Genomic DNA, 26,708 nt, shown 5'->3' with positions numbered 1-26,708 from the left:
TGCATATAAGTTAAATAAGCAGGGAGACAATATACAACCTTGTCGTACTCCTTTCCCAATTTTGAACCAATCAGTTGTTCCATATCCAGTTCTAACTGTAGCTTCTTGTCCCACATAGAGATTTCTCAGGAGAAAATGGTATGAGCTTGCTATTCCAGTCACATTTGACTTTGTGTTAAAATTTGAACGCAATCGGTCCAGCGGTTTTGTTGAACATTGGAGAGGAACACACATGCCCAGTTTACATATATATATATATATATATATATATATATATATATATATATATATATATATATATCGATATTAGGCATAGCAATTGACACTCAAGGCTACCACTAACATGACATCTTTAGTTGCAGGTAGGTAGCCGTGTTGGTCTGAATCGAAACAAAATAAAAAAATTCCTTCAGTAGCACCTTAAAGACCAACTAAGTTTTTATTTTGGTATGAGCTTTCGTGTGCATGCACACTTCATCAGATACCATCTTTAGATTGACATCTTTAGATTGTCTTGAAGAAATTTACTTGAGCAAATAAGGACAGTTGGGGAGGGGTTTGTTTTCTTATTTGCTTTTTCCCTTTCTAGCGTTTGCACTGCAGTCCATTTGAACAGCTGTATGCTAGTCACCAAGGAAACTACTGTGGGCTGATCTTTGATTGGATATGTTGTCAGTGTTGCCAGAGTTGTGGGCAAAGTTTAGTGAAAGAATGCTACATACACTTTACATATTCTGCTGCAGGAAGCAGAATAATAAGATTGCCAAAGGTGAGGAGGACATTTTGTGTTTTAATTGAATTCAGTGGCTATACTATGGCACAGGCACACTGGGTTACTTCTGTATTGTACACATTTTGGAATCAAAGACTTCTCATCTCCCAGTTAGCATGTATATATCACTCTGAATAACCCCTCATATCAGGATATCACACAAACAAGTACTTGAGAAGAAACTGTGTAACAGCAGAAGATAATTTATAGAATTTTTTTGAACAAGAAACTGTGAGCTAAAAATAAAATAGATATATTTTCACTGAGTGGAAAAGAGGATTATGGGGTGCCAAATGTAATGTACAACTGGTGAATTAACACACTTCCATCACTTTCAACTTTCTGTGGCTACTGGACATGCTTAGTCCTCATTTGGTTGTTGGGAGGGAGGAGAGTGCTGCCTTTAGATTTGAATTTTAAAATGCAATTTTTACATACATACAGTATATTTATGTATGTATGTATGTATGTATGTATGTATGTATGTATGTTTCACTACAAACTAACTACAAACTATGCTTTAAAATATAATAATACATAAAAGTTTATTTTTTTTATTTGCAAATGTAACAAAGAAAAACAGCTAATAATTAAAAGTTTCTATGGTAGCAACAAACTATGAAGGCAACAACACAAAGCCCTAGTAGATTGGCATTAACAGTAGGACTTATTATATTAGCAATAACAGAGAGTTATGTGAGTCCTTCTGCTGCCTAAGAAATGTATACTGTACTGCAAGGGTGGAAGGACAAACATCCACCATCTATCATCTCCTGGTGGCTTAAGGATCTCACTGCCCTTTCTGTATCAGAATGCATGGTTTATAACCACCAGTTTTATTTAGGTACCTATTTGCCCCATCTGCCCCTCACCAGGTAAAGGTAAAGGTAAAGGGACCCCTGACCATTAGGTCCAGTCGTGACCGACTCTGGGGTTGCGCGCTCATCTCACATTATTGGCCGAGGGAGCCGGCGTATAGCTTCCAGGTCATGTGGCCAGCATGACAAAGCCGCTTCTGGCAAACCAGAGCAGCACATGGAAACGCCATTTACCTTCCCGCTGTAGCGGTTCCTATTTATCTACTTGCATTTTGACGTGCTTCACCAGGACCCTTCTCTAAATATCCATTGCTGGAAACTGCAGGAGGGGAGAGTGATTGCTCTCTGCTTGGGTCCTGCTTGACCACAGTAAGAACAAGCTGCTGGATTAGATGGGCCATTAGCCTGATCCAGCAGGCTCATCTTATGGTCTTTTAAATCTTTTAATTAAAGATGTGGCAGTGTTGTGCAGTAGCAGAAAGTTTAGAATTTAAACAAAAAAGAATTCCAGAGGCAGAAGATCATTAAGTGAGAATTTTTAGACCCTCTTAGAATTTCACAAGTTCATGCTTTAACGTAGGAAAATATATACAAACTGCATGTAGAATGCATGTAGATGGAACCACACGTGCTTTCATTGTGCTGGAAGCCATGGCTGGCTGTAGCTTTCAGTTTGAGTTATGTAACAAAATAGCACCATGAAATGCCACCACAGAGTGAGTTCACATGTTGGAAAACCCAGCAATTCTCTGTGCACATGCAGCAATGCACCAAGGAAGCACACACAGTCCATCTGAGAATATGATTCTTCTACAACTTTAAGTAGATATCATATGGATGACCATGTTCAACCCAACCTAATTAGAAGAATTCTGCCCTATAAGGATTTCTCCCAAGAAGGTGGAGAAGAGAATTTGCATTAGGAGGCATCTATTTTGACTGCCATTTTTCACATTAGCTCTGCTTCTGAAGCAATTTATCGCATACAATATAATTTTCAGCATCCCAAAGTTTGGTGCAGATAACCAGATGAAACTTTGCTTACTTTAGAGAAAAAAACTATTCTACAAATAAAACGCTCATACTTGAGAAGGGTGGGTCACAGGTGCACCTCAATATATAATAAACCTTGGGGTAAACACCTGCCTGTTGTTTTATTTTCAGCACACTGTAAACCGTGCCTGAATAGGGCACTTAACTTTTATGTTGATATACAAAAGAATAATGCCATCTATCATATATGAAAACGATTGGTGCCTGCACATTCAAGGTTAACTCCCACTATCAATTCATTTTTTACATATCACCCATGACACTACTAACTGTCATACTTTCACAGTGAATGGCCAATTCACGCTGACAGCATCCTGTTATCTCCAAATCCTACATGTCTCAAAGTGAACATTTTAATTATTCCACTGACAACAGTCCAGCTGAAGTGGACAAGTTACCCAAGTCCTGTGTTTTGATGAGAAAAACAGACAAAGCAAATAAAAGGGGCAAAGAACAAGGAAGGGTTGTTATTAAGATATAAAACAGAGGACGGAGCAGGTATTTGACATTTGTAATTGTAATTTTAAATCTTCCTCCTCATTGCTTAATTTGCAATAAATGCTACTGTCTAAAACTTCATTTTTACCACTACTCATACTTCCAAATAGTGGAGGAATCCATTATTTTACTACACTGTATTTGGTTGGTTATATGAAATATTGGAAGGAGGCTCATATCTATAACACCTCAAATGATTTATTGTGAAATGCATATACAAGCCATGGATCAGAGAAAGTACAATAGTAGATGTACTGGCTCACACACACCCCAGTCCAAGCACAAACTGACATTCCATACTACATGTCAAAATACCTTCTAAATTCTTATTTTCAAAATAATACACAGCACGAGACACTAGTGCCTGCAGGAGGGAATGAAAAAGCCACCTCTGCCTAGGCATTCAAGAATTTGCCATAATTTGGGGGATAAAAAATAATGAACAGCAGTTTTCTCAAAATGAAAAGCCTCTTTAACATGAATTTGTAATTACAAAGCTGTAAAGATCTGTATAAAAATAGTAAAAATGTATCATACACTAATCAAACAACTTGTTTTGGAAAGGTAACATTAGAATATTCTGTATCTGAAGAAGTGTGCATGCACACGAAAGCTCATACCAAAATATAAACTTAGTTGGTCTTTAAGGTGCTACTGAAGGAATTTTTTTATTTTGCTTCGACTCAGACCAACACGGCTACCTACCTGTAATTAGAATATTCATTAACAATTCTGCCACAAAGCTGCATTCCTTGTATAAAATCTAAAAAGATGGCTGAAGCAATCTTTAAAGTAACTATATAGCTAACATGATGACATAGCTACTACTTAACTGATTAGTGTTCAATAATTTTTCCATTAAGAATATTAAATGTAAAGTTTACTGCACATTTACAATGCAGTCCTGTATGTACTCAAATTTAAGTTCCATTGAGGCTTAGTGCCTTTTAAGTGCTGTAGAATTGCATCCTTAGTTATAAATACATATTTAACAATCATTATGGTAGTTTCCTAAGATTGTGAAGCTACATTCCGATGTGCAATATATTGCTGTCAATGCAAGGATTTCTAATTTTTGTTAACTTCAAACTCAGTAACAACTTTCAGACCCTGCCAGCGTTATAGAACTATGTCGCAAATGCAAACACATTTTCTATTCATTTTCTTTAGATTTTCGTCAGCCAAAAACATCATAAGGCTATTGCTGTTTTATAATCTAGAATACTCTGAAGTTAAACCAGACAAAGAAAAATTGGTTCATGTGAATAATATAGCACTGGTTGGGGGTGGGGAGAAAATGGTCCATGTGACAACTGAGATCTATTCAAAAGTGACAAACCAAACATGAATACTTGCCTATACTTTTGAGTTGATTAATGTGTCCTAGATAACTATGTTTCACTCAAAAACAGATTGTCATAACTAGCCACAGACAACATATTAACAATTCTTTCCAAAATTGTGATATCTAAGAATTTTAAACATAAGTGTGCAAAACCCTAAACACCCTCAGGTTTTTTAAAAAGAAAACACACCTTTTGTATTTTTAAACCTATAAAATATTCTATAGTTTTACTTTAGATTAGAAGCAATTATACCAAATAGTTACAGAACTATGAGTCCAATCCTAAACATGCTTACTTGATGGTAAATTAATTAAAGTCTGCTGGCATTAGAATGCAATAATATATGAAACATACACAGTAGAGATGTACATCACTATGAAATTTTACATCTAATTTTCGGAGCAGTTCTCCACATTTAGACCACATAGACACACACACACACACACTTATACTTTTCAAAGTTACACAATACCTCCAAAATGAACTTTCTTCTTGAATCTTGAATTTTCAGTCATGATTTCTAACCTAGATGTAACCATCTCAGTTGCACTTGTTGTGTATTTGCATCACCATCAACATACAAAACCACATTTCCCAGATTTCAAGTTACTTGAACTGAGTTTTTCAGCCCTATTGTGAATACAGGAATTCTTTCAAATAAAAAAGGCTGTTTTAGAAAGAAGGAAAAACGTCTTCAAACTTTTAAATCCATCTTGATACTGAATATGACAAGGACCTTCAGAGATCAAAACATCAACATGAAGCAAGTTGTTTTATACAAGTTGTATGCTCAGCAATAGACTCCATATCACTCTAGTTTCACACTGTACCATTGGATTTTTCTCCCTCTTTTATTTAAGGTTTCCATGGAAATGCATCAGTCACTAATCTAAATAAGTGCGGGTGAAGGACGCCTGAAAACCTAGAGCAATTACGCATGCCATTAGAGAGGAAAAAGAATGATTCAGCCCAGCTGTACTGTGTTACTAATAGCTATCGTTTCTACATTTTGGTTGCTCGACGCCAAACAAAATCTGCTCTAGCAGCTTTGAAAACCCACTCTGCTTGCCCTGTCTCTAACACGCCCATAATAAAAATAACCTTGATGAGTGCATGTTAGGAGTTAAAGCACTTCAGATGCAAATCCTTTCTCCTCCCACAAATGCCAAATATGCTTGTTTTGCCAGGGCTGTAACACTGTATGTTAATTTCTTCCAGAACATGAGGTTATTTTCAATCCACTAGTACTACAAGAAAAGAGGTGTTTGCTTCTTTGATCTGTATTAAAAGATCTCCAAGCCCTGAATTACAGCCATTTAAATATAAAAAGCTGAGATGCAAAGGATGTCATTTTTGTTAGTTAACCCAATTTCATTTTTACTGACTGTATCTCAGCATAACATAGTTGAGCTATAGTATCCAATATATTTTAAGTACAAGGGCATAGGAGTGCTTCCTCTGGTATTTGATGGACAAAAAGAAGCACATTTTTTCATTAGGGCAGATGTAGGTGCTGTGGGTTAAACCACAGAGCCTGGGGCTTGCTGATCAGAAGGTCGGCGGTTCGAATCCCCGTGACTGGGTGAGCTCCCGTTGCTCAGTCCCTGCTCCTGCCAACCTAGCAGTTCGAAAGCATGTCAAAGTGCAAGTAGATAAATACAGCGAGAAGGTAAATGGCGTTTTTGTGTGCTGTTCTGGTTTGCCAGAAGTGGCTTTGTCATGCTGGCCACATGACCTGGAAGCTGTACACCGGGTCCCTTGGGCAATAATGTGAGATGAGCGCCGCACCCCCAGAGTCGGTCACGACTGGACCTAATGGTCAGGGGTCCCTTTACCTTTAGGAAACCTCTGGCCCTCCAGATACTGCTTAACTGCAGGCATAGGCAAACTTGGCCCTCCAGATGTTTTGAGACTACAATTCCCATCATCCCCGACCACTGGTCCTGTTAGCTAGGGATGATGGGAGTTGTAGTCCCAAAACATCTGGAGTGCCGAGTTTGCCTATGCCTGGCTTAACTACCACTCCCATCAGTGAGCATGGCCAAGGCCAGGGATGATGGGAGTTGTAGTCCAGCAACATCTGAGGGTTCATAGGTTCCCCACACCTGATTTAAGTGTTTAAGGCAGAGCTTTCCACTTTTCATATTGGTGACACACTTTTGCAACACAATAATTAAGTTCTACTAGCAAACCGAAGGTTACACAGCTGATTGTCATGGCTTACAACTGAGTTCAAAACAAATGGACAAACGAAAATGGTCATCCAACATAATTGTGGCACCAGGTGGGCAATCCTACCCATTTGTCAAAGTTGGCCTGTTATCTCCATGCCTGCCGTATAGTATCCTAAAGGGGGCTAATAGGATGCTTCTCATGCATTAAAAAAAACCTTCTCTCCTCCCTGCATCATATGGAGAATTATCAGAAGATGTAAAAACCTTTTTTTCTCCTTTCACATACTCTGGAAACCTCCTCACCCCATAAGATATATGATCATTATTAGTTTCTTACCTACCCATCACCCTCAGCTCTCAAGGCAGGTTACAAAAAATTTAAAATACTGTACAATATTAGAAATAATCATTTCAGAATTGGAATCAAGAGGGTTCCAAAATATAGATCTCAGGTGTCAAAGGACAGGGTAAAAATGTGCATTTCAGCACTTCATAACAAAGTATGTTAAGGCTTCAGGAGCATGGGAATGAAAAGTTGTGTTTTATCCATCCTTATCCCTTCCAAAAACATCCCACTCCTGAACAGCACTGCAGTGCTCCTGTTCAACACCAGATTCAGATATGCTTGCTCTGCCTAAAAGCAAAACCCCTGAATGGTGGCAGGCCATATCTAACCCCCTTCCCAATTAACTCTTGCGCAATCTCACCGCACTTTCACATGTGCCTCCATGTTCCTATAATTTCCCCAGCAAAGTCTAGTTTTCCTGTTAATTTTTCCTCCATTGCCCAAGCTGACAATACCTTCTTGAGATCTAGCTATATTCTATGCTTCTCTCAGCGTAACCACATATGCCAGTCTATTTCATAGAATTAAAATATTCCCACATGTAATGAAATGGAACCAGCCAAGTGTGGCAAATAGGTTACAAAACCTTTATTGGCCTGAACCAGAACCAAAGGAATAACTTCACTGACAGCTGAACTCAAATTGAAATTAAACCAAAATTTTGCAGCTTGACTTCCTTCATTTGAGGGTTTCCGATAAGTATACGAGTTAAGATTTTATATAATTTGAACAATAAAAAATAGGATTGATAAATTATACTAAGGCTCAATAGGGCTCTTGGGCCTTTATGCAATCAGCTAGAAGAACTGAAAGAGTGACTCAATAAAGCACTTAATAAATATAGTACTATTTTCCCCCACCCGTAACACTCATTCCTATGGCCAGGATTCTTCTATGTTTACCCAAATGTAAATTCTGTCCAGCAAATGTCTCCTAAAACATTAACATTCATTTCTGGTAGCTTTGAGCAATTTGACTTACTGTTACTGACCATGGCAATTATCAGTAAGAAACTAGTAATAAAGTAATAAAGGAGATAGATAATGCATGCTCATCACAACAGTTCACTGACCTCTTTCTTTCATTGTTCCCCCATCTCTGCCCCACAGAACAAAATGCCTGAGCTATCAAAGGCCAGGATAAAGAGGGGAAACTTCAGCATATGGCAAAAGCTGTGCAATGAAGATGCTACACTAAGTGTGGGAAACCTTTGGCCCTCCAGATATTGCTGGACTACAATTCTCATCATCCTTAGTCATTTGTTGTGGTTATTGGGGCTGATGGGAGGCCAAATGTTCCCAACTACGGTATGTTACACACACCTCTTTAGGGCAGGAATACCACAATTTAGGGGCTGTCACAGAGAAACCCTCTTCCAGGGTGCCATTCCCCACATTTCTAAGAGTGGTGTTACCATCAAGAGAGTCACCTCTGCAGATCTTAACACTGTCTTTAAACAGGTTTTCTATGGGTTCTAAATGGAACTCCGCCCAGTAATATGGCTGCTGCATTTTAGACCAGTTGAAGTTCCCAAATCATCTTCAACAGCATGCCCACACAGAGTACATCACAATAGTCCAATTTTGAAGCTGTCATGGCATGGAAAACAGTGGCCCAGTCATTGGAATGGAAGCATTTACACTCCATAATCTCATCCTTTCCAAAAGGTTTGCTACAACATCTTACATATAAACTAAAGATGGAGGGCTATCCCCATGGTGATATTATCTAGTGACAGCTTAAACTAGTGTAGACCAACTGAAGTTTGCAGGACTATACTAGCATAAATTATCACGGAAGTATCTCACCCACTAGTATAATTATTTTCACTACCATCTGCTTTTCATGTCACAACAAGTGCTCATACAGAATCTAATGAAATCCTTATAAGATCCATTACTTACTTGCAAATTTTAAAAACTAGCAGATCTATTCAGAAAGCCTCTGTAAATGACGGAACAAAGCTTTTGCTCATTCTTCAGTAAAAACAGTATCCTTCATGCAATATAATTATCCATTGATAAAAGAGACTTTTGTTATCAGGTGAGTAAAGGAATTAAGAAAAAAATGATTGGCAGAAAATATGGATAAATGAAATATATGCTGATAATGTTTTATCAAATATCGTTTAAACAAGCAAAATAGTGACATACAGTATACATTTATACAGTGGGTTGCAGTAAACCACCACTTTCACATGCAAAGTCTATTCCAATCAGCCCCAGCCATCATGCACAGTTGTCAGGGGTGATAGGAGCTGTAGTCCAGCAACATCTGGAGGGAACCACCTTGGCTAGTCCTGCAATGCACATGTACTCAAAAGTTAGTCCCATTTAGTTCAGTGGGCCCTACACATAGGAAGAACTGCAGCCTAAACGCAGCTGCTTTCCCCGCCCCCTCCAATTTAAGTTGGGACTGTGGTGCTGGGGAAGAGAGATCAACTTTTCTCCTCAATACATTTTTTACTCATCCATATCACTTCCTCAATATTGCAGTTCGCCCTTTTCTTTGCAGCTAAGCAAACAGAATGAGAATTGAAGTAGGGTCCTGTCCCTCAGTCTAACTGACTCGACTGCCACCTGGTTCTTCTCTTAGCAGCCAGTAACTCAGCATGGAACACAGAGGGAGAAAGAAACCCTTCCACTGGCCTGTTGTGACAGATATTACCCTGGCTTTCCCAGACTGTTTCTTCTACTACTGTCCTTTCCTCTGTAATAGATTGTGTCTTTATCTTTAGACTGTAAACCCGAGGGCAAAATGTGTGTTATTTCCCACTTTTGTACAGAACTGAGCAATTCTAGGCATTTTTTTTAATCAACAACGACAAGATCAACAAGGCCTCTAACAGCAATAAATGCTGGGAATTGCAGTAGTAGTCATGGGAACTAGAGCACAGAGGGAGACAGTTAAACCTGTAAATTTGATCTTAGCCTCTGAGTTTACATGTCAGGAAATTACTGGATACAGGAACAGCAGGAATCAGCATGTGAGTACATAGGTCCCATCTGAGTTAGGAAAGAAAGAAAGAAAAACCCTGAATGGTCCAGTAGCTGCAGACTGACCAGCATCTCTGAGAGGAAGACTCTCAGCAAGCCCTAGGAGCTGTAGAAATGGAGTCTTGGATCCCTTGGCTTAACTGAAAGAAAAAAGTTTAAACATCTGCTGCCCTTTAAGTTGTTTATATGTGTGTGTCATCATGCAAGTCACCCTAACCAGGTGAGCAGATGGTAGAGATGTTAACTGGAATTACACAGGAGCAACAACGAAGGTGCATACTCTATGCATGCTAGAGAAGACAACACTAACAACCTGAACAAAATTGAGCTCTACTGTTTTCCCTGGGCTTGCTTCCTAGTAATTGTGTTTTTCTAGGTTGTAATCTTCTGCATTTTACCTACCACATGCAGACCCTCCAAGTGTTCTTATTTTCAGGGGACAGTCCCAGATCTACAGTCCTGGTTTCTGATTTGATCCCAGAATGTCCTGCTTTTCCTTAGGACAGAGCTTTCTAATCTGTGTGTCACAGCACATTAGTGTGTCAGCTGCAGTGTGTTGGTGTGTTACGAGAATGCTCCCCGTGCTCCTCCCAGGGCTGGTAGTAAAGCTGAATTACTGTTTCACAGAATGATGCATGTCTTAAAAGTGTGTCACCGACATGAAAAGTTTGTAAAGCTCTGCGCTTTGGATGTCTCTATTTTCATCAGAGAAAAGTTGGAGGGTATGGAATAGGACATCCCCCTTTTTAGCGGGGAAATGTTGGAGGGTATGCCACATGTTGCCAAAATACCATTCTTAAATCCTTATTAAAAATATAATATTTGCCATGCCTTATAAGAGAAATAGAAAAGGAGATAGGTATATTGAATCGGATTCAACTACGGTAAATAGTCACACTAGCGGGAGCTAGTAGAACAAGACTTGCTAGCACAACAGAGCTATCTCCCCTTTTCTTCTGAGTGTGCCCTGCTGCAGCTCCCGAAAATCAGCTCTGGGCTGTCAGAAGAACCCCTGGAACAGCATGCAGAGGGAGCAGAGCAGAGATTGTTCTATTGGCAAAGCAGAAATGTTTGTGTTGACAAAATTATATTATGAATGCAACGTTGAATTCCACCCATTGAAGATGTGGCACAGTTGCTTAGAGCATAGTTCTGAAAATGCCAGTGTTGCAGGTTTGGTCCCTGTAAGGGACAAGGTTGCATTGCAGGGGTTGGACTAGATGATCCTCAGGGTCCCTTCCAACTCTATAATTCTGTGATTCTAAAGACAGGTGCAACTAGGCCATACTGCACCACACACTCGTCTTTGCTGCCCATGCAGGACATAAGAGAAGGGGGGGGGAATCAAAGGGATAACACTGCCAAATCTGTGCTAGTACAGGGATTCCTCTTAATAACTTAAAAGTAGTCTTTTGTGTTTCAAAGCCTGCATCGTTCCAGTTATACAATTAATGAATGCAAATCAGTGGAAATATAAAGGAAGTATATAAAAGTAGCCGTGAAGACACACTTAATAACGATCAACTTGTTGGGGTTACTGTTTCTGTAAGGACAGAATAAGACATTACATAACACATGATTATATTTAGTGCATCAAAAACTTGCATGCTAATGACCTGAACATAATCCTAGACAACAAGCCAAGAGTAATGCTAAGAAGATACTTCAACTAAAAGACCATATTGTTTCATCCTTGGGGAGGGAGGGAAGTGGGGAATCCCTAAAGAGCTATGCTGCTAGAATCAGTTGGAACACGCATGGGTTGTATTTTTCTGCTCTTTGGGGAGGGCACGGGGCCAAGCACCAATTCATGATGCTGTTAAGGATATATGGAAATCATTCAAGTCCCACGAGGGCCACAAAGTCCAAGGCAGCTGCTCCTTGGCATATGGTCCATTATATTTGCCACTGATAAAGAACCTTAACGGAGGTAGTGGAAAAATGACTGCTGCTCTACATTCACTTGTATTACACACACACTGATGAAACTTCCCTTCCTAGACTTTGGTAGATCATGAAGAGTATGATTCAGGATGTATATGGGAAATGGTGTAATATTTTCACCACTAGCTTTGTTTCCTTAGCAGTAGGGTTGTTTGAGGGCTAAGGAAGAGAAGCACAAAAAAGGCTTCAGTCTATTTACCTTTGGGGCATTGCTAGGGATGAGCTCCCCCCCCTTTTTTATTAAGGTCCAGATTCAACAAAACAGTAGTCAACACAATGAGTCCCACTACAGCAACAGGGCTTTCCTCCGACTCTGCCCTGTGTGCTTTGGGAGAATCTCCAGAACAGTGCATGGGGGGGGGGGGAAGGGGATATTGTTCCATCTGGGTAATAATAATAATAATATAAAATTTTATTTATACCCCGCCCTCCCCAGCTCAGGGCGGCTGACATCAACAACATCACAACAAAACGTAAAAGAAAGAAAAACAAAAAGCAAAAATGCTTGTCCTGACTGAACTATGACTATTTGCCACTGTGAGAGTGAATTCCTTCCATGGTGTACAAGTGTTTCTGGCTACATACTGAATTTGAGGCAAACTGAACTGAGGGGTGCTGGGTAGGTTTCGGCAGACAGGGCACAACAACCCGCCTGCTGCTCCTTCAATCTTGCATCCTAACTGGGAAGTGGTCATGATAGACCCGAAGTGGGGAGGCAAGCCAGCAGCACAATTAGGGAGAGGGAAAGAGAGGAGTAGAGGAAAGGAAGGGAAAATGGAAGAGAAGGAGAAAGTAAATGGGGAAGAAGATAATAGGGAGATAAGAGGAGGTGTGGAGGAACAGAACTGGCAGGCATTGCCACAGAAAGAAAATAGAAAGAGGAGTGGGTTAGGAAGATTTAGAGGCCAAGAAACCTCCAGTGATGAGCTTAAAGGAGATGAGAAGGAATTCTATGAGGCAGAGAACCTACTTTTACAGTAAACTGTGGGACTGTAATCAGGAGTACATGGCTGAGAAAGTGAAACATACAACAAACAGGATTGATGATGACAAGAACACCCAGGGCTGTGTGAGTAAAACAAGAGACACCCTGGGGCTCTGGAGATCCTATGGATCTGCAGGGAGGGGCAGCGCAATAATAAGCACTCAATTGCCCATTTCTGTCAGTAGTCATGTTGCTATGTTCTGCTTCCACTTTATCTTTTGAACATTCATGGCAATTACAGAGACATGAATTATGGTCACATACTTTTTACAAAACAGAACTGATGGAAAATGTTCCTAGGCAATGCCACCACACAATACTTTAAGCAAAGCAAGAAATTTTGGCATGTCATGTTTCTATGCATCTGAACATGACCAAAAGGAACGAAAATGCACACAGAGATAGATAGACACACACACACACACACACAGAGAGAGAGAGAGAGAGAGAGAGAGAGAGAGAGAGAGAGAGAGAGAAGAAAATGAAGATGTTGATAATTCTATTTTGATTCACAAATGAAGCACCACATCACCTTGTTCTACCCAACCAGGGGCATAGGAAGATAGGGGCAGTAGGGGCTCCAAGGGGTGCCATCGCAGGTGCCCGCCCCACCCCCAAAATGCCTGCCCTGCCCCCAGAACGCGTGTCACGCCCCTCTGGGAGGCGCGCCACACCCCCAGAATGCGAACCATGGCCCTCCGGGAGGTGTGCTGTGCCCCCGGGAGGCGCGTCATGGCCCTCCAGGAGGCGCGCCACGGCCCTGGAACGTGTGTTCCACCCCTCCGGGAGGTGCGCCCCGCCCCCAGAACAGGCGCCAGCCCCACCCCCGGTGACAGAGCATGAAGCTCCGCCACTGTACCCAACATAGCCTGAATACAAATACAGTGGTGCCTCGCTAGACGAATGCCCTGCTAGACGAAATTATCGCTAGATGAAAGGGTTTTGCGATCGGAGGTTGCCTCGCAAGACGATAAGATTTTCTATGGCCGCCGCTTTGCCTTGTGAAGCGTGGCCATAAAAAGACGAAGCGGCTCCGAGTCAACCTCTGATCGCAATCCCAAAAGGCATTTGTCTAGCGGGGAAGAGGCAAAGGAAGAGTAGCTGTCAGCACCTGTCAGCTGATCTTCCTTTGCCTTCTTTCCGTGCTACAGCTGGTTCCGCTGGTCTCTGCCAGTTGCTCGCGGCAGAGGCCAGTGGAACATAAAGGGAAACCAGCTGTAGCGAGGGAAGGTGGGGGGGAGAAGCGGAGGAACGGATCGTTCCTCCGCTTCTCCCCCCGCAGCCACGCCACAGCCGAAGCCGAAGCGGGCCGGTGCGGGGGTGTCTGTTATGTACTGAGCTGAATCCTAGAACAATAGGATTCAGAATCAGCGGGAGCTACCCAATCCAACTCCAGGTGGAAGTGAATCCGCAACCTGATTGGCCTGCTGGAGCAGCCAATCAGGCGGCTGGCAGAAGTGAATCTGCTACCTGATTGGCCTGTAGGAGCAGCCAATCAGGCTGCAGGCAAAAGTCAATCCACAATATAATTGGCCCACAGGTGTAGCCCTGAAGTAGCCAATCACGCAAGGCCCATTGTGTAAATAATGTATATAAGCAGATGGTTTTGGGAAAAGAGCCATTCGTCTTCTCTTCTCCTCCTTGATGACTATGAGCTGAATAAAGAGCATGAAATTCACTCTTGACTCCGAGTATATTTCACTGGCGACGAAGGTGGGATCCTGCTGAGCTGACCGCCACCACGCACTGCACCGCAGCACCGCCACCTGCTGCACCGCTGCATCGCACCGTGCATCCAGGCTTCAGCTCCAGGACCCAAGGAACCCAGAATGGCAACCGACAGCAGCTTCTCGCCATTCAAACCAGCATCAGGAGACTGGGAAGGGTACGCCGCCCGTTTCAACTTCCTCCTGCAAGCGAAAGAAGTCACCAACGACGCCATGAAGAGGGCGACATTCTTCAGCGTCTGTGGAGAGGAGACGTTTGAAATCGCCCGGGCTCTCCTTGCACCTAGAGATGTCGCTACCGTCTCTTACAAAACAATAATGGAACGGCTGAAGGAGCACTTCTCACCACAGCCCTCGGTGGTAGCTTGCCGAAATGCCTTCTACGCAAAACGGCAAGCCCCGGGGGAAACCATAACTGGGTTTGTGACCTCCCTCCGCCAAGCCGCCCGGTTATGCAACTTCTCAGAATTGGAGAACATGCTTCGTGACCGCCTCGTCGGTGGCCTGAGGGACGAGATGTTGCAACGACGCCTCTACGCCAAAAAAGACCTCACGTTCCAGATTGCTCTGGAGGAAGCCCTGGCAACCGAAGCCGCCGAGAGGTCAACGCAAGAGGCACGACCGGCCCCGCCATCCCAACCGAGGGTCTACCACGAAGACCTCACCGACGAATCCGAATCTGACAGGGAGGAAGTACACCGAGTACAGCGGCGCACTCAAGCAGCACACACACCACAGCAGCCTCGACGAGAAGGAGGGAACTGTGCAAGCTGCGGGGAGAACCACGAGAGGAGGACCTGTCGTTTCCGTAACGCAGAGTGCAGGCAGTGCTCACCCGTCGACAAGCATCAGATGACCAACCCAGGAGCCCCAGGTCACACGGCACCATGCACCAAGGCAACTCGACGGAGATCACGGACTACCAGGTATTCCAGTTGCCCCATCCCAGCACAGAGAAAATTTATATAGAGGTACAGATAGAGGGAGCCCCATGCCGCATGGAGCTGGACACGGGTTCAACTCTATCCATAATCTCGGCCCGAACATTAAGGGAACTGTGCCCTAATGGGGGTCCCAAACTAAGGCCGGCCCCATTCACCCTCCGGGACTTCCAGAAACGTAAGGTCCCTACTATGGGGGTGGGGACCTTCAGGGTGCAATATCGAGGGCGAAAGCAACAATTGGACTTGCTGGTAGTTAAGGGCCCCTACGTTAGCTTACTGGGACTGGCATGGTTTGGACCTCTGGGGCTAGCCGTTACCGGGGTGAACCGCACTAGCTTACAAGTGGACGTGGACGCCATATGCAAAGAGTTTCCAGGGGTTTTCGATGGGGCATTGGGACGATATACAGGACCCCCCATTGCCCTACAGCTAGACCCTGCTGTACGACCCATCAGGCACAAGGCCCGCCGGGTCCCGTTTGCCCTGAAACCCCGCATAGACGAGGAATTGGACCGGCTCGTGGAGCAAGGAGTGCTGGAGCCGGTGCCCAACGCCCCCTGGGAAACTCCAATTGTCACACCCGTCAAGCCTAACGGTTCGGTCCGCATCTGTGCAGACTACAAATGCACCATAAACAAGGCTCTCACGGCCCATGCATACCCAGTGCCAGTGGTCAGCCATGTCCTCGCCACCCTGGCTGGGTCAAAAATCTTTGGCAAACTGGACTTGGCCCAAGCGTATCAACAGTTGCCTGTGGACGAAGCCACAGCAGAGGCTCAGACGATTGTGACGCACAGAGGGGCATTCAGAGTAAAGCGGCTGCAATTTGGCGTTAGCGTGGCACCAGGCATATTCCAGAATCTAATGGACTCTCTCCTTAAAGGGATTCCTGGTGTCACCCCCTTCTTCGATGATGTACTGATCGCCGGGCCCACACCAGAGGAATTTGAGGACCGCCTCCGCTCCGTCCTGCACCGTTTCCAGACGGCGGGCCTCAAGGTGAAGCGGGAAAAGTGTTTACTGGGAGTGCCGCAGGTGGACTTTCTGGGATTTAAGGTGGACGCAGAAGGGGTCCATCCAACCGGTGACAAGGTACGGGCCATTTGTGAGGCCCCAGCGCCCAAGAGCAAGCCCGAACTTCAGTCATTCTTGGGACTATTGAACTTTTACCATGCCTTCCTTCCCCATAAGGCAGCGGTAGCGGAGCCCCTACACAGACTCCTAGATAAAAGGGCCCCTTGGGTGTGGGGCCAGCGACAAAGGGCCGCATTCCAGGCAGTCAAGGACTTGCTCGTCTCGAACTCGGTCTTAGCACACTTCGACGAGAGGCTGCCAGTGGTGCTGGCATGCGACGCCTCTCCCTATGGCATCGGCGCTGTCCTGGGACACCAACTCCCGGATGGAAGAGAGGTGCCGGTGGCATACTTCTCCCAGACGCTTGCTGCAGCCGAACGAAACTACTCACAGATTGACAAGGAGGGTCTGGCAATCGTGAAGGGCGAAAAAAAATTCCATGATTTCTTGTACGGGCGGCCCTTTACCATAGTGACTGACCACAAGCCGTTGCTTGGCCTGTTTGCCCCTGAGAAGCAGACCCCCCAAGTGTTGTCTCCACGTGTCCTCAGGTGGTCAATTTTCCTTGCCGGCTACCAGTATGCACTAATCCACCGCCCTGGGAAGGCGATGGGCCACGCAGACGCCCTCAGCAGGCTACCACTACCAGAAACAGGCCCCGACCCAGTGCCTGCGCAAGAGGTTATGACCCTGGAGCTGCTTCCCGACCGACCCATTCAGGCACAAGAAGTTGCGCACCATTCCACAAAAGATAGGGTCATCTCCCGGGTCCTGGACTGGGTGTGGCGAGGATGGCCCAGCAGCAGCCCCGGGCCAGAATTCGCTGGCTACACAAACCGCAAACATGAACTGTCGGCCCACAAGGGGTGCCTGTTATGGGGAAGCAGGGTTGTTGTTCCCCAGCCCCTCCGCAAAAGGGTCCTCACAGCCCTACACGAGACACACCCAGGGGTAGTGAGGATGAAGGCCCTTGCCAGGAGTTATGTGTGGTGGCCGGGGATTGACAGAGAGATAGAGGCCTGGGTCCAACACTGCCAGACCTGCCAAGAATCCCGCCCGGATCCCCCTAGGGCCCCAGTCCAGCCCTGGGAGTCCGCCCGACATCCATGGTCACGCTTGCACGTGGACTTCGCTGGCCCCTTCCAGGGAAAAACATTCTTCATAGTGGTGGATTCCTACACCAAATGGCTGGAGGTCGCACTGGTACCATCCACTTCTACGGCGGCAGCCATCCGGGTACTACGTAAGCTGTTTGCGACCCACGGGCTCCCTGACACCCTCGTCTCGGACAATGGAACCGCATTCACGTCAGAGGAGTTCCAGACCTTCACAGCGCAGAACGCCATCCGCCACATCCGCTCAGCACCATTCCACCCTGCCACCAATGGCCAAGCGGAGCACATGGTGCGGACCACCAAGGACAGCCTCCGCCGCATGACACAAGGGGACTGGGAATACCGCCTTGCTGCATTTCTTCTAGCACAGCACAGCACCCCAAGCACAACGACGGGCCGGAGCCCAGCGGAATTACTAATGGGCCGGCGCCTTGCAACTAGACTGGACCGACTTCACCCCGACAGAGCTCAGGATGAGGTAGTGGTGGGAAAGGCAGGAACCCCCGGACATTTGTGGCCCAGGACCCAGTGTATGCAAAGAATTTTGGGGCAGGCCCAGCATGGGTACCCGCCACAGTCACCAAGGTGACCGGTCCCGTGTCGTACGAGGTACTAACGGAAGGGGGGCAATGTTGGCGCCGCCACTGCGACCAGATACGGCGACGATTCCCAGGAGGAACCCGGGAGGAGAGCGGGACAGAGGGGTCCCAAGGGGACAGCAGGGCAGTGAGGCCTGTAGAGCGAGAGGGGTGGGCAGAGGAAGCAGAAGCAGTAGGCACAGAGGGGCGCCCCGAGGCTGGAAGGACATCGGAACCAGAGCTACAACCTAGTGGTTCAGTGGCGCCAGACCAGACAGCCCCGGCACAGCCAGCAGCCTCGGAACACGAGCCAGAACCAGAACCCCTGACCAAGGAACACCCCAGGCCACAACGCACACGGAGGCGGCCAGCAGACCTTGGGGACTACGAATGCAACTTCCCGGGCAGGACTGGAACTTAGAGGGGAGGGGTGTTATGTACTGAGCTGAATCCTAGAACAATAGGATTCAGAATCAGCGGGAGCTACCCAATCCAACTCCAGGTGGAAGTGAATCCGCAACCTGATTGGCCTGCTGGAGCAGCCAATCAGGCGGCTGGCAGAAGTGAATCTGCTACCTGATTGGCCTGTAGGAGCAGCCAATCAGGCTGCAGGCAAAAGTCAATCCACAATATAATTGGCCCACAGGTGTAGCCCTGAAGTAGCCAATCACGCAAGGCCCATTGTGTAAATAATGTATATAAGCAGATGGTTTTGGGAAAAGAGCCATTCGTCTTCTCTTCTCCTCCTTGATGACTATGAGCTGAATAAAGAGCATGAAATTCACTCTTGACTCCGAGTATATTTCAGTGTCTCAGGGAAGGCAGCCGGCGAAAAGTCCCCGCACCGGCGCACTTCGGCTCCGGGGAATGACTTTTTGCCGGCTGCCTTCCCCAAGCCAAGGGGAAGGCAGCTGACGAAAAGTCGTTTCCCGGAGCCGAAGCGCGCTCGAGATCGAGCGCAGCGTGCAGGGCGGAGCAGGAGAAAGTGCGTGGCGGCTGCGGCGCTGAGGGGGCCGAACCGGGTCGGCCGGAGGGCGAGCACCACACGCTTTCTCTTGCTCGCCCCACGCGCTGCGCTCGCCCTCAGGCCCACCCAGGATCGGTTGTTTTAGCGCTGCCGCTGAGGCGAGTGGGAGAAAGTGGGGCTTTTTGCCGGCTGCCTTCCCCAAGCCAAGGAGCTGGGAGGGGGTGATTTTGAGCAGGAAAACATTTCCCAATTCAGTAGCAGATTTAAAGGTGAAAGGGGAACTTCTACATTTCACTGGGGAGCCTTACACAAGGCATCTTCCTCAACATATTTCTTCATCAGTCCATTAAGTTCAACGGGACTTCTTAGAAAGAAGCTTAGGATCATTCTTATTTGGAGCAGGAACACATTTCACATTGCCTGCTTTTTTCTTCATAATAAAAGCAGCTGAGTTGAACAGGTCATCAACATCACAAGCAGTTTGACCCTCACAGCTTGACCAGGGAGAGACCAGATATGTTTGGACTGAATAGCTTTCAGAATCGCCACTTTCACCTAAAAATGTTGTCTGTTCTTTCACATATCTTACCAAGGAATTGTCATCACCTGCTAAAGGAACAGGTTATTGTTATAGTATCACTAAGATGAAAACCTTCACAGAGACGGGAGAGGGGTCTACTTAAGATACCTAAACCTCCAGAAGCAAGTGGTGAATGCAGCTGAATCCAGTTGGCTTCTGAAATGCCCTGGAGTAGCTAAGAGTTGGTGCCAATAGCCCTGGCTATTGATGACTTCATTGACCTTTGGTTGACCCAAGCCCGGCTTAGACTGAGTTTCTATGAGATGTCTTTTCCCAAGGCTTCAAGATTCCTGGCAGCATTCTCTGGGTTTAATGACTGGGTTTGTCACTGTAGTGACTGGCTTTTAAAAGGTCTCTTCTCCCTTGTCTAATCAGAGCAGAAAGACAACAGTTTATGCAACCAGCAATTATCCGGAACCTGCCCTTCTCAAAGTTGGTAACCTAAATCCCTGCTCCCAAAATACGATGGGTATGTGTAAGACAGAAAGCGAGAGAGCGCATGGGGAAAATAGATGAAGCAATTTATTTCAACATTAGTTCAATCACACATAAATTAGGGGAATGCTTTGAAATCAGGGCAGATTGCTCTATTTAGCTTTGCTCTATTTCCACATGCCAAGGCTGTTCTACCACTAAGGAAGCAACCATAAATAAGATACAGCTCTCCTGATCAGTCCAAAACCTACTTGAATGTTTGAACACCTGGGTACATTAATCTTATATGAAATTAAATGCAATGCTGCAAAACCACCACCAACAAAAAAAATCCATACATTCTGTTCAGCTATTCTTATGAAACTATATTTACTCAACACAATACAGAGAAAAACTTATGTTCCCACAGCCTGCTGTAGCAAAGGGCAAACTAAACTGATTCAGCTGAATGCAGATTTTCCAAGTTTTTTTAAAAAATGATCAGTTATAATAATATGTTTCACTGATTCAAAATGTTTATTCAAGTATTTTTAACAACCAGAAAATACACAAAAATTGAAACAGAAGAATACCAGGTATAGCTCAAAAAAGGTAAAGAACTTGCGCTAATAAGGCTGGGTGGGACTTGTGCTCAAAGCTCCATCTTCAAAATCCACCCACCCACCAGCCCTAACTCCCGCTTTCCTTGTTCATAAAGAAGTATAAATTTCTCTTACTTTTAGTGATTGGGTCTTACTAGAGATCAGTCAAAGGAACAAGGTGCTCCTCTCTCCTTCTGTGTTCTCCAACCCATACACAATTAAACACCATACAGAATTAAACAGTACATGTATGTTTACAATAAGAGTACTCAGCTACAATGTTTCTACTGCATATTTCAACAAAGCAAAAGGCCAATACAGTACTGAAAATATTCAGGTACTGCATTAGTCCATTGTAGAGTTTTAGAAATAAAAAACCACTTTCAATACAGCTTGGAAACTCACTGGAATCCAGGGCAGATGCTGTGTGAATTTTGTTTTGAGAGGGAACATTCTTGTATGTGGGTCCCACCTATAGCCTGAAGAGGTACAGTTGACTCAGCGAGAATTATGCTATTGGTTCCATATTTCCCCACAACCATATGTCTCTAAAACCTTAAGGATACTCTGTACTAGAGAACAAAAATATATATGAAACACACAAGTTTTCATAGCTCCATATAGATGCAGCTTCAGTTATTACAGCATTGTCTCTCTCTACCCCCAGCTGCTAACATTTACTTAAAAAGAATGACTAATTCAGTTCTGTTAAAACATTTTAGACCAGTTACCACTGCTTTTTATGTATACATGGAAAAATCTAAGAATGCTTATAAGAGGAACCACCTAGTATTGGCATGCTTCTGTTTTGTACATAAACAATGCCACCTAGTGATCATCTACAAAACTGAACTGTTGGGGGAAAATAATGCATTTCTAATTGTTCCTGCTAAACATTTGATGCAGCAGACTATGGCTACAAAATACTGTGAAACAATAAATTTAAGAAGGACTCTGTTGTTTTAAGTGTAGGAATAGCTGCTATGTAATGCACAGGATGCTAATGTAACAGCATTTTGGAAAATTGGAGAGGACACTTAAACAGGGAACAGCACCTGGTGCCCCTGAATGCCTTAAAGACAATAAGGAGACTTAGATTGAAATCCTATACAGATCTACATTTTCTATTGCCAGTTTGTCTACTAATATGCATCCTCTGCAATGCCCTGGATCTAACATGCCCTGGGCCCAAGGCCATGGGGCAAAAATGGTGGCCGTCACAATTGGTATTTGAATAAATGACCCTCTTTTTCTAGGGCACGGAGGGAGGGAAATCTTCTGAGATATTTTGGCTTGGTTCTAAACATTCTTCTTCTTAAATTTTTGCTTAACTGATATAGAAGAACCAAAGTATTACAGCATGTGAGAAGTGATTTGATCTCCCAGCTTTTTTTTTTTTTTGTAAGTTACTACAATGCAGCTGCAAAGGTTTGCTAACCTGCCCATGGTATTGGTGCTTGGGGAGGCGAGCTAAATTCTGTCTCCCTGTACATTTTCCTGATCTAGATGGACATCTCCCAACTGTTATATTCCTTCCCCCCCGTGGAGCTAGTGAGCACACTTTCCTCTACTGCAGTAGAATAGCTGTTACACACTACTCTGAAGAGTTCAAGAGGGAAAATGGTTTATTGTGTCACTATCAGAGGCATTCAACTCTTGTGCAGCATTGTTTCTGTTACCCAGCAGCCCCCAACAACCCCCAGGTTTAATTAACCATGTCTTAGTGCAAGAGGCTGTATATCATCCCAACAAAGGCAGGTTTGATTTGTCATCTGATCCTCAGCTAAACTTTAGTCACTTGTCAAAATTTATCTTTAACATCTTAGTGTGGAAAGCTTCAGGATGATACTCTAAGTCTAAGTTCATCAAGATGCTTTCCCTAAAGTGAAGTTACTGGTCCTGCTTTTTCAGTGCTGTGCCACATGGCATTTCCCTCAGCTGCACAAGGTTCTTGAAGGTCTATGCCACAAGTGTAGGGTTTAGCATCTCCCATCTAGACTTCGGGCACTCAACTGAAAGGAAAAAATGAGAAGTCGCTGTCTGCCAGGGTAAGGGATAATTTTTTCTTACCCATTCCTATCCTTCTTTGGCAAAACCACTGGAATATGAAGACAGGGTAGAGGACTACCTTCATGTGCAGCAGGATTGCCACTGGGAACAGAGCCCCGAGGTACAATGAATTAACAAGATTCAGTTGCAGACCAAACAAAGTGAATTTCTAACTTCTGTGTTTTTTCTTTAAGGTAGATGTAATTTATTTTACAATTATGCTATATAAGCATAAGTCATTTGAGATGCTCTTTGAATACAGAGAGCAATTTAACTAAGAACTGTAACCCCTGAGCTGCCCAGAGTGGCTGGGGAAACCCAGCCAGATGGGCGGGTAGAAATAATAAATGATGATGACGACTGTTTATACAGCCCAATCCACCTTGGATGATTAACCACTACCACTGTACCATGCTGCACTATACCATGAAGAGAAGACTCCCTGGAAAAGACCCTGATGTTGGGAAAGATTGAGGGCACTAGGAGAAGGGGACGACAGAAGACGAGATGGTTGGACAGTGTTCTCGAAGCTACGAACATGAGTTTGACCAAACTGCGGGAGGCAGTGGAAGACAGGAGTGCCTGGCGTGCTCTGGTCCATGGGGTCACGAAGAGTCGGACACAACTAAACGACTAAACAACAATACCATGCTTTAGTTTAGATTCTTGCACTGAAGGGGGTTGGACCAGATTACCCTCAGGATCCCTCCCAAATTCTTAATTCTGTACGCAATCACAGTAGGGCTGCAGCATGGTGCATCCTCAGATCAGACACCACTACAATTATGGTAAGATTTTGGCTTCTCTATATCCTCATCTCTTTCCCCTGTTGTCAGTCTCTGTAAAGACTGTTCAGATTTTGACATGGAAGCTTTGAAATCATACTTAAATAATTGTCTACAGATGTGAAGAGTACAGAGGGGTAGGTATAAGAAAATCTGTCATGCTTGTTGCTGAATCTCTTAAACAAAGCGGCATATTTGTGGCTCCAGGATAACTGTGTTCTCAAAGCTCACAGTGTTGCATGAATCATAAGCATTAATTATGGCCACATGGAAATATATATGTAGTTAGGTGACTGTATATAGCCACAACAAAAGAAGTTTTATGCAGGTCCTTAGTGCGTCTACTTATGCACCATACAGATGTTATTTGGCTGGTGTTTATCACAAGTCTGTAAGTATGGATAGTTTCATCCTATTCTAAAACATATGACACAGCACTACTTGCTCCCAAAGGAAGATATTTACTGCTGAAGCAATGGTTGTACACAAAAAGCATCTGTATGCGCATGACAAGTTAGTCTACAATATTTCTGTAGGATGGAAGGAGGGATAATTTACTGAACCAAAGCAATGTAGTACCTCTCCCTCAAAAACAATAGAGGTGGCTAAAGAAAACATCTCACAACTGTTCCTATCATTGCTAGTACTAGCTCACATTCCTTAGTGCTGTTAATTTTGCTTAGATGGCAATTTGGAGGTTTCTGCTCAGGTGACGTGAACCATTTGTAGCAATTCAAAAGAACTTCCATATCCCCAACAGGTTCCATTTGTAATTCTCACTACTGTGACAAGCCCACGTCTGGCCTGCACCATACTTCAGCCTGTATGCGGGGATTCAATGGGGCTGGACATTAGTTCATACCAAAGCCAAAACCCTTCAGATAGATGTACAGAATAAGACTAGACTGGACCCCTTCTCTACAACACCTAGTTTTCTAGAGGATCCCAGTAGCAGTTTGTGGAAGCATCTGGGCATTCAGAAACCAGTGTTGTATCCGCATAGCTCTTGGAACTGCACCATGTTTCTCCTTATATGTAACTTGATAGTTACACACATTTAGCTAGGAAATATTTTATTATTTTTCTAAAGGTAAGAGTCTGGGCTCCATTTAAATAATGATCTAGGTGAGATAATGAACTATTGTGCTAGAGAAATGCTGGATTCTGTAATGTTATCTGAAACTCTCAGGCTGCATTCAAGCAATGTAGAAGCTTTTATACACTGCAGAGACCATAGTGTGAATTCTCATAATTTATGGAGGTTTTTGACACTTCTCAGCTGACATCCTTTTAATAGCCCCAGAAGGTGGCATTTAATCACTAGTTCCTTCACTGTTCCTCCTAATTAATTTTCCAGGTTTCATTAATAGATTTAGTCCAAGGTAATACTGACAGGTTGCTTTAAAACAATTACCTGACCTTGCATTTTCTTCCAAAGCAGAAAACAAGCAACAACCATGTGATTAACTTAAATCATAAAAAGGTAAAGGACCCCAGACAGTTAAGTCCAGTTGCAAACGACTCTGGGGTTGCAGCGCTCATCTCACTTTACTGGCCGAGGGAGCTGGCGTTTGTCCGCAGACAGCTTCCGGGTCTTGTGGCCAGCATGACTAAGCCGCTTCTGGCGAACCAGAGCAGCACACGGAAACGGCGTTTACCTTCCTGCTGGAGCGGTACCTATTTATCTACTTGCACTTTGACGTGCTTTCAAACTGCTAGGTTGGCAGGAGCTGGGACCGAGCAACGGGAGCTCACCTCGTCGTGGGGATTTGAACCGCCGACCTTCTGATCAGCAAGCCCTAGGCTCAGTGGTTTAACCCACAGCGCCACCCGCGTCCTACTTAAATCATAGGCTACTTTTAATCCACATCTGATGCATTTTTCATAATTCTTTCTCATGTAGGACTTATTCCAAGTCTCAATTTGATTCTTAAAATAAAAAAATATTAATTCTTATATCCACTAACACCTACTTCTGTTTAACATTAGAACAAGCGTCAAAGCCAAATACCATTTTTTAGAATATGTGGGAAATATGAATGTAGAGTAAGCTCAATCCCAGTTGCGGAGTACCTGTGACATATTTGGAGCGCAAAGGGCATTATATTTTAAACAACAACAATCTAAAAGCAAAAACAAACAGCAGCAAAGAACATTTACACAATATTAAAACATTTACTCCTCATCAAAAATTCTATAAATTCAAGGATGCATTCCAAATTCCCTGTCATTTGTAGGCAAGTAAATATGCCAAACTCGGTTTAAGGCTCATTTTCACTACACCAACAAACATCATTATACTGGCCACAATACAGCCAAAGTGACGGAATTAAAGAGTTATATAATTCTCTCCAATTTAAATCAATAGGACAAAAGGTACATCTACCTGGCAAGAACCCTTTACATAGCGAATGTATAAAATACCCAACGAAAGATACCGTACATATTATATTATACTACAGAAAAAATCATACATTTTATTACTTCTGTTGTAGATGTTTAACCAAAGCTTTAAGTTGTTTTCACACTAGTATGGGGGGGGGGCACAACCCAAATTTATAGCTGTATCTTTCTTTTCAAAAATAGCTACTCCTTCCCTGAGGTCTAAGCAATCAGTTTGAGACAAACTCTTATCTTCAATTAATTATGGGGGGGAGGGGAATGAACATGGAAAAATAATAGGTCTTTTATATCATTTGATATGGGTTACAATTGAATATCACCATCTTACCTGGTTTGCTTTCATTTGGTTTGCACTGCACTTCCTCAACACATTCTGCAGGAAACCATCCGACATGACCTCGAGTGGTGCCTTCCCAGAATCCACCCTCGCCAATGCTCAAAACTAGGCATAAAATAGGAAAACGCCATTAGACTTCTGCATAAGTTTATTTTATACACAAGCTTAAACGGTAACTTACAAGCTTAAATGCAAAGTCCC

General features: G+C 44.0%; 1 protein-coding gene across 8 annotated transcripts in view; it reads right to left on the bottom strand.

Annotated features, from left to right (window-relative positions):
* The window catches only part of SHANK2 (SH3 and multiple ankyrin repeat domains 2), a 361,129-nt gene that overhangs the window by 179,602 nt on the left and 154,819 nt on the right, over positions 1 to 26,708 (bottom strand). For all 8 annotated transcript variants that reach the window (XM_035116843.2, XM_035116841.2, XM_035116842.2 and 5 more), the window contains one exon: positions 26,499 to 26,612. In XM_035116843.2, coding sequence (XP_034972734.1) covers positions 26,499 to 26,612 — 114 coding nt within the window. The remainder of the gene's footprint in view (positions 1 to 26,498; positions 26,613 to 26,708) is intronic.

The sequence above is a fragment of the Zootoca vivipara genome, chromosome 1 (genome assembly GCF_963506605.1).
Source record: "Zootoca vivipara chromosome 1, rZooViv1.1, whole genome shotgun sequence".
Taxonomy (NCBI): domain Eukaryota; kingdom Metazoa; phylum Chordata; class Lepidosauria; order Squamata; family Lacertidae; genus Zootoca; species Zootoca vivipara.
Note: the sequence above shows the minus strand (reverse complement) of the source record. Positions and strands in the feature narration are given on the sequence as shown.